We start from the raw sequence: 8,979 nt of genomic DNA, 5'->3' as shown, positions 1-8,979 counted from the left end.
CACCCCCGAAGTGTCAGCCGCCAGGGCCGAGTTCTTCCGCCTGTACAACCAGCAGGCAGCAGCAGCGGCCGCGGCGCCGGACCACCATGCCCATCGCGACTACTGAACTGGCAGGCAAGGAAGCTGGAAAAGTTTGGAACATTTTGATCGGTAAATAAAGAACAAGAACTGAACTCTTTTTGTCTAAATAAATCCACTTCTCACATGTTCTCTTCGGTTTTAAATAATACTCCAGTATGCATTTCACTTCTCTAATACAGAACAACACTGTTGTAGAATGTAAAGTTGACATTTATGCTATCAAGTTTCATTTAAACTTTTTTCTTCTAATTTGTCACAATAAAAGTTCATTTATCTATCACGTACTCAGTAAAGCAAAGATTGCCAAAACAGAGTCACCATTACAATCCTAGTAATATAGTGGTTGACTAGACACAGTGGCTGTACCTATGTTAGACTAAAAAAATATGAGATTCTGTTGTTGGGAGTTGATATAAAAGATTTATTAAAGAGTTGTGCCACTAAATGTTCCTTCATGATATGAGGTGACAAGACTTTATCCAGATTGAGAATTGGTAGAAAAAAACCCACAATGAATAAATTAGATTTACTGATCACGAATTGATAGGAATTAGGCATACGTCAAAAAATGTCAGACCATAAGTCAATATTCAGTGTATATGATAGTCATTACTATTCAAAGACGATATATATTATTGAGAAAAGTCATTGTTAGAATATCTAAGCAGGAGTGGGTTGTAAATAAAAGTTAGAAAATATGGGTAATAACAAAAGGTAATGAGTCAAATCTAACTGACATGCGGCAATATTTTTGAAAATCTATTATTCTATTACTTTTATTAGATTTGTGGTTTATTTTTCAAGCATAATTAAAAAAAAGTCATATATAAAAGCTCATGAACCGCACTGCAGTAAAAAAAAAATAATAAAAAACAAATAAAAATAAAAAAATAAATAAAATCTAGAAAACTGTAAAAAGAAAAAAAAGGTATGAATATATATATATATATATATATATATATATATATATATATATATATATATATATATATATATACATATATACATATACATATATATACATATATATAGAGATACATTGCTTATTGTCTGTATATTAATTATTTAATTAGGTAACGTACATGTATTTGCGTTTATAAGAAATATAAAACCCATTAGGATAGAGAAAAATAAAAAGATAAACGACGGAAAAAGTGATAGGATGGAGAAGAAAGATAAGATAAATCATAGGAAATCATGAACAAGAAAGAAAGTTAATGAAAGAAAATAAAAGGAAGACTTGCGCTTTGACAGAACAAAGGTAAGATGAGAAAAAAAAAGAAAAAAAAGAAATAGATTAGATGGAATGTAAGAAAGGTAAGAAAAAGCGAATAAAAATAAGGAAAAGTAAGAAAAAGCGAATAAGAATAAAAAAGTAAGAAAAGGGGAATTAAAAATGAAGGTAAGAAAAGGCGAATAAGAATAAAGAAAGAAAGAAAGAAAAAAAAAGGGGAATAAAAATAAAGGTAAGAAAAAGCGAATAAGAATAAAGAAAGAAAGAAAGAAAAAAAAGGGGAATAAAAATAAAGGTAAGAAAAACCGAATAAGAATAAAGAAAGACAGAAAAGAAGAGAATAAAAATAAAGGTAAGAAATAGCGAACAAGAATAAATAAATAAAGAAAAAAAGGAAATAAAAATCCAGGTAAGAAAAAGCGAATAAGAATAAAGAAAGAAAGAAAGAAAAAAAAGGGAATAAAAATAAAGGTAAGAAAAAGCGAATAAGAATAAAGAAAGGACAAAAAAAAGAAGTTTTTATGTATCTTTTTTCTTCCTAATATATCATGTACCAGAGTGGTTATTTTTCAATAGTGATATTAGACTATTTCTCTTCAGTAATTGCTAAACACACAATGACCGAATTCTGTGGGAAAATCACGTTTATGACCGAAACGTAAAAAAAAAAAAAAAAATATATAAAATAAAATAATAGTATTTTCTCAGTGTTCCAGTTCACTTTTTTTTTTTTCCTTTTTTTTTATTTCTGTAATTTCTGTTCCGCAAGGTTTGTTGGAAGAAAGATCGTAAATGACTAAATCTTTATGGCACTCTGGGGGCCAAAGCAGAACCTGGGTGGGGGGGTGGGGTTGTAAGGTCAGTGATGGGGGGGGGGGGGCAGGGATTTGATGCTGCCAAGGTCGGATTTAGTAGAAATTATTATATTATTATTATTATTATTATTATTATTATTATTATTATTATTATTATTATTATTATCATTATTATTATTATCATTATTATTATCATTATTATTATTATTATTATTATTATTATTATTATTATTATTATTATTATTATTATCATTATTATTATTATTATTATCATTATTATTATCATTATTATTATTATTATTATTATTATTATTATTATTATTATAATGATTATAATGATTATCATTTTTATTATTGCGCGTCTAAAACAAGTATTTTCGTGCATCCTAATACCAACTGTATCTTCCTGCAGATCTAGTTGATTCCGTAGTCGTCGAGAAGAACGTGGTGGTCCGGCGTCACGGCTGCTGCTGCCTGCTTCAGGGGCGTCGTGGGTGAGGGCGGCCTGGTGGGCGACGGGGCCGGCGAAGGAGCCAGCTGGGACGCCGTGGTGCACAGCAGGTACGTGGTGGTGGGCGGCGAGGTGGGCGGCGAAGTGGGCGGCGTGGGCGCTGTAGCGGAGGGCAGCCACAGGCCGGACGTAGTTGTAGCCGTGGTTGTAGGCCTGCTGGAGGGAGGCGGAGGGCGCCCTGGGCTGCCAACACAACTGAAGATTTATAAAACTGCTATTTATCTTATTATTATTATTATTATTATTATTATTATTATGTTACTGTTAGTTTATCCTTCAGCAAAGATTGGAATATCAGAGAGAAGAGATGCCACTGGTACTTAACTGTAAAAACCGGGGCAAGATAAATGAATGTGCATGCTTATACATACATATTTATGAGTTTTTACATGTAAATATAAATGTGCGTTATTTGTTCGTATATTAATTTGATTGTCTTTCATACTCATGCACATATGCCTACACACACACGCACACACACACGCGTATATATATATATATATATATATATATATATATATATATATATATATATATATGTATATATATATATATAAATATATATGTATATATATATATATATATATATATATATATATATATATATATATATATATATTTATATATTTATATATTTATATATTGCGTGTGTGTGTCACTATACACACACACACATTTATATATGTATATAATGTATATTATATATATCCACATATAGGTACATATAATGCATATCATATATATATATATATATATATATATATATATATATATATATATATATAGAGAGAGAGAGAGAGAGAGAGAGAGAGAGAGAGAGAGAGAGAGACAGAGAGAGAGAGAAATATATATATATATATATATATATATATATATATATATATATATATATATATATATATATATATATATATATATATACATACATATACATGTATAATATATATGTATTTATGTATATCATATATACATCTTTATATACAGGGTATAAATGTATATATACAGTATATATATACACACACAGACACACACCCACCCACACACACACACACACACACACACACACACACACACACACACACAGACACACACACACACACACACACACACACACACACACACACACACACACATATATATATATATATATATATATATATATATATATATATATATATATATATATATATATAGACCTATATACATACCTACATATACGTGTGTAGATACATACATACACACACATGTATATATCTATCTATCTATCTATATAAATATCTACCTCTATATATGCATTTATATATGTGTCAACCTCGAACACTTTCTCACTTCACTCCTGCCCCAAAAACAAGAAATATTTCTTTATTTCGTACAACTTTGTTTTAACATGACAGAAAGCGGAATATTCCACGCGGATTATAATGTCTACTTATGAAACATAATAATTAAGTCTTTTCAAGGTTGTGTAGCATTTAATTTTTTTTTTTCCTTTGACAGTTTAACATTGAAACACACTTTGTTTTTCAGTTCTCCAGATTTTAAAATTTCTTGATAGTTTTAACGGTTATTTTTGTTTAACCTTCTCCAAAATGGCGCCAACCGTCACTCCAAAGAAGAAAAAAATTATAGTCCTTTTTTCTGCCTCTTCTACTTTTTCTTGAGTTTTCTGCGATCTTATTTTTGTTCTTTGTTTTTCCAGCTCTCTTTCTTCTACCGTATATTTACATATTATCGTTTCTTTTAATTGTTATAGGAAGTTCTATTCTCTTTTCCGTTGTGTTGGCACTTTTTTTACGTTTTTAATTGTCTCTTTTCTCCTATCACTATTCTTATCAGTGGCAGCATAGCCATTACTACTTTTACTATTACTTTTATAATTTCAATATATATTTTCATTATCGTTATCATTACCATTATTATTATTATTATCATTATTATCATTTTAATATATATTTTTATTATCGTTATCATTACCATTATTATCATTATTATTATTATTATTATTATTATTATTATTATTATCATTATTATTACTATCATTATTATTATCATCATCATTATCATTATTGATATTATCATTGCCATTACTTGACGCATTTAATCCTGATCAGGAAAAAAACATTCGTCCATCACATTCTATGGATGTTATTTAAAGAAATGTAGTGAATTGCTGCCTTTATTGAAATGGGCTTAAATGTAAGCATTGTCAGACATAATAATTCAAGCTGCATCTGCTCGAGGGTTTGGGGATGGTTCAGTAGCGGGAGGGGGAGGGGGGGAGGGGGGCAGGGTGATGGTCCGGCGCCGCTGCCGCTGCCGCCGCCTGCAGGTTGTACAGGCGGAAGAACTCGGCCCTGGCGGCTGACACTTCGGGGGTGTCCTGGACCGGGCCGAGGCCAGATGGCAGGCTTTGGTGCCCTGCTGCTACTTTCTGGTGCACAGCTGGTACATTCTGGTGCACAGTTGGCCCACTATGGTGCACAACTGCTACATTTTGGTGCACAGCTGGCGTACTATGGTGCACAGCTGGTGTATTGTGGTGCACAGCTGGCGTACTATGGTGCACAGCTGCTACATTCTGATGCACAGTTGGCGTACTGTGGCGCACAGCTGGTGCATTCTGGTGCACAGATGGTACATTCTTGTGCACAGCTGGCGTACTATGGTGCACAGATGGTACATTCTGATGCACAGCCTGCCTACTGTGGTGCACAGCTGCTACATTCTGGTGCACAGCTGCCGCGGTGTGGTGGGCGGCGGGGGCGCCGTAGCGAAGGTCGGCGATGGTCGCCAGCTGATCCTGGTAGGCCCTGAAGAAGGCGCCGCGAGCAGCAGCCACTTCGGCGGTGTCGGACACGTACCCCGGCTGGACGAAGTTGTGGCCTAAGTTGTAGGCCTGCTGGAGGGAGGCGGAGCACACGCCCAGCACTGCCAACACAACCTAGGGAAGACACGGAAGTTAGAGATCATATCAATACATTTCTAACAGCCAAACAGACCATCCACCCAGAAAAAGGATTACATTATAAAATTAATATTGGAATATTAGAGAGAGAAATTAAAAAGGATTACATTATAAAATTAATATTGCAATATTAGAGAGAGAGGGAGAGAAAAAAAAAACATCCACCCAGAAAGAGTATTACAACACTATAAAATCAAGCACACGCACCAAACAGAACCGAGAACCCCAAGAATCCCCATGGGAATCCGTACCAGGAACCTCATGATGCTCGTCGCCAAAGTGTTCAGCCGAACTGTGCCGAACTGGGGCTCCTCGTTCAGTATTTGTAGCTGTTTGTGCCTGGCGAGTCTGGTGGGCGTGTCTCGCTGATGCAGGCTCTGACCTCGATTTTTTTTTTCTCTCTCTCGTCTCTTGCTATTCATAGACGAAAGGATTCATTTATCTCTATCTTTGATATCTTGCAAAACTACGCGGATATTGAAGTTTGTTTATAAAGGGCGATTCTTCCGTTCATCATTGATCTTTATCTTTATATGCAAAACTTCGCGGAGAATAAAGATTATATATATAAAGGGCGATCATTCCAGAATAAGGCTTTGTAATATAAGATTGCAACAGGAACAACGAAGGGAAGAACGAGAAAGCACACGAATATGTTTTCTTGTTCTTCCCTTCGTTGTTCCTGTTGCAATTTGTTCGACATATAATCTAAGATGTTTTTAGCATACTGTATTGTTGGTTGAAATGCACTAACCTGCGGGAGCACATCTATTTTGGAAACGTCAAATTAGTCCATTTCTACACAAAATAAACCAAAATTTACTACCTAAAGATAGATTGTATGTTTATATACAAGAGAGAGAGAGAGAGAGAGAGAGAGAGAGAGAGAGAGAGAGAGAGAGAGAGAGAGAGAGAGAGAGAGAGAGAGAGAGAGAGAGAGAGAGAGAGAGAGAGAGAGAGAGAGACAGAGAGAGAGAGAGACAGAGAGAGAGAGAGAGAGAGAGAGAGAGAGAGAGAGAGAGAGAGAGAGAGAGAGAGAGAGAGAGAGAGAGAGAGAGAGAGAGAGAGAGAGAGAGAGAGAGAAAAAAGAAAAGAAAGAGAGTGAGAGAGAGAGAGAGAGAGTGAGAGAGAAAATGCGAAAGAGAAGAAAGAGAGAGTGTTAGAGAGAGAGTGTTAGAGAGAGAAAGTTAAGAAAAAAGCAGAAAATGGTAGGCATGAACGTAACATGAACGTATTGTTTCTAAACTATTTCACTGCTCAGTTACCTTGACGGAAGATGCAACCGCAGAGTAATCAGAGCAATGCAATGTGTGCAAAGATAAGTTCAAGGTATGTAAGACTACTTTGCACGAATAATAATTTTAAGATGGAAGGTAATAAGTGCAAATATAATGTTAACGTTTAGTTGCATATGAACTATTGTTATGATAATATTTGTTGTGATCGATCGAAATAGAACATTATAGTTATAGAAATAGAACCTGAATTCTTAGAAATAATAACATTAGGGGGGATATAGTGAGATGAGCAAATTATATGATTATTCTGCGTTAGAGGCGTTATGTCCAGTATCCAACTTGAAATTAATTACAACATAGGACACACAGTATTTGAAGTGTTAGTGAAAATTTCAGACTTCAGGACAAAATACGAACATGTATATAGATATATAGTATTTTTCTATAGTCTTTTCGTCATTTATAAGCTGCATGAAAAACTGCGAAAGTATATGAGATAGTCCTGATATTCTCCTATATGTATTTCTTTTCATTATAGCTACCTATATTTGGATTTTTGCCAGTACAAACCACATGACGAGTTTCAAATGAATACTTTTACTCGTCACTAGTGTTCTTAGTTTTATATTTTAGACATACGTTATTAAAATGTATGCTATCAAAAGTTATTGTCTAACACTTTCACACAGAAGTCACCATCTCTTTAAATTCCCGGAAAAAAATAAATTAAAAACTTCAAACATACAGCTTTACCAGGCATTCGTCGATGGTTCATGCAAGGTTAGTAGCACTTGGTATGACTGATTTGGTAACACTGGTAACAACGGATGAAATAAGGTATCAGATTCACAGGAAAGGCTAGAACAGTAGTAACTCGAGGAGGTGTCATGGCGTCTGATTCTGTGTTTGGAAAAAAATACATGGGGTTTATTTTGATGACGTCACAAAAGTTACGGATGCTTTGTGAAAACGGTCGATGATTTTGGTCATTTCAATTTTCAAAAAGGATGGAAAATAATGATATTAACGGTTATATTTTCATCGAACAATCATCAAAATAGCCCTGTGGACGCCATGACACCTCCTTCAGTTGCTACTGATCTAGCCTTCCCCTCAGATTCACACAACTTAGGAACCACGGTGAGATTTCAAGATATTACAATAACGATAATATATAATAAATAATAATAATAACATAATAAATAATATAATATAATATAATGATATAATATAATATAATAGATAATAATAAATAATAATAAATAAATAATATAATAAATAATAATGAATAATAATAAATAAATAATAATAATAATAAATAAAATAATAACGATAATAAATAACGACGTTGCAGATAATGCCCAAATCACGACAGATTTCACGAGGTAGAATCTTCTGGATGAGAATAAATTCGAGTTTATGATTTTTATAAGAACACATGTATTGGGTTTGATTTTATTTTCCGTTCGAATCCGTGAATCCAATTTTAGCTGATTCGTTGGGCGGTTCTTGTAGAAAGATGAGTCATAGCTAGATGAAGTAATTTAACCGTAGATTTTCTTGGGATAACTTATATTCACTGGAGGAAGGATATGCAATAATTATGGATAAGTTTTAAGAATAACCGAGGAAGTATATGCAGTATAGTTCGGTTTTAAGAATAGCCAGCTAAAGTTATTGATTGCGTGAACCGTCATATTTTCTGGATTTTAAGAAAGAGGTTATATGTTCTGCCTTTTAATCAATTTTGTATCAAATGCAGGGATTGTCACATGATCTAATTCCATCTGTTTAGAGTTTAATGCCAGCAGTTGTGTTGTGCATGGGGTCCGGTGTCTATTGAAGAGAATTGCTAACTTTATTTTGTTTAAATGCATTTATATATTTATTAATAAGTCTATATGTTGTTATTATTATTAATAAGTCTATTTATAAGTCTATATATTTGTTCATTATCAAGTCCTATTGCATATGGAGGGTTTAATTGATGTCTATTTGCATATGGAGGGTTTAATTGATGTCTATTTGCATATGGAGGGTTTAATTGATGTCTATTTGCATGTGGAGGGTTTAATTGATGTCTATTTGCATATGGAGGGTTTAATACCAGTTCAGTTGTGGTGCTCATGGGGTCC

General features: G+C 33.7%; 3 protein-coding genes across 3 annotated transcripts in view; 1 reads left to right on the top strand and 2 right to left on the bottom strand.

Annotated features, from left to right (window-relative positions):
• Positions 1 to 210, top strand: part of LOC113829615 (cuticle protein CP1499) — a 940-nt gene extending 730 nt beyond the window's left edge. Inside the window, exon 2 of the mRNA XM_027382814.2 lies at positions 1 to 210. This exon is cut by the window's left edge and continues 392 nt beyond it. Within this exon, the coding sequence (XP_027238615.2) occupies positions 1 to 106 (106 nt within the window). The 3' untranslated portion in view covers positions 107 to 210.
• Positions 211 to 409: 199 nt separating this feature from the next.
• Positions 410 to 4,738, bottom strand: LOC138866877 (uncharacterized). The gene is made up of 3 exons (XM_070140698.1): positions 4,730 to 4,738; positions 2,528 to 2,824; positions 410 to 457 (listed from the first exon to the last, which is right to left on the bottom strand). The coding sequence occupies exons 1-3, from the start codon at positions 4,736 to 4,738 to the stop codon at positions 410 to 412; spliced, it is 354 nt and encodes a 117-aa protein (XP_069996799.1).
• Positions 4,739 to 4,804: 66 nt separating this feature from the next.
• On the bottom strand, positions 4,805 to 6,374 carry LOC138866876 (splicing factor 3A subunit 2-like). The gene is made up of 3 exons (XM_070140697.1): positions 6,361 to 6,374; positions 5,858 to 6,020; positions 4,805 to 5,582 (listed from the first exon to the last, which is right to left on the bottom strand). The coding sequence occupies exons 1-3, from the start codon at positions 6,372 to 6,374 to the stop codon at positions 4,896 to 4,898; spliced, it is 864 nt and encodes a 287-aa protein (XP_069996798.1). The 3' UTR covers positions 4,805 to 4,895.
• Between the last annotated feature and the right edge of the window lie 2,605 nt (positions 6,375 to 8,979).

This window comes from Penaeus vannamei, chromosome 27 (assembly GCF_042767895.1).
Source record: "Penaeus vannamei isolate JL-2024 chromosome 27, ASM4276789v1, whole genome shotgun sequence".
In the NCBI taxonomy this organism is placed as follows: domain Eukaryota; kingdom Metazoa; phylum Arthropoda; class Malacostraca; order Decapoda; family Penaeidae; genus Penaeus; species Penaeus vannamei.
Note: the sequence above shows the minus strand (reverse complement) of the source record. Positions and strands in the feature narration are given on the sequence as shown.

What these genes read in the sequence shown, in the direction of transcription:
- LOC138866877 (XM_070140698.1), bottom strand. An exon ending in TAGATCTGCAGGAAGATACA is followed by an intron (nt 458 to 2,527) that starts GTTGGTATTAGG and finishes ATATTTTTTTAG; the next exon opens with TCTAACATAGGTACAGCCAC.
- LOC138866876 (XM_070140697.1), bottom strand. An exon ending in CGAGCATCATGAGGTTCCTG is followed by an intron (nt 5,583 to 5,857) that starts GTACGGATTCCC and finishes TGTCTTCCCTAG; the next exon opens with GTTGTGTTGGCAGTGCTGGG.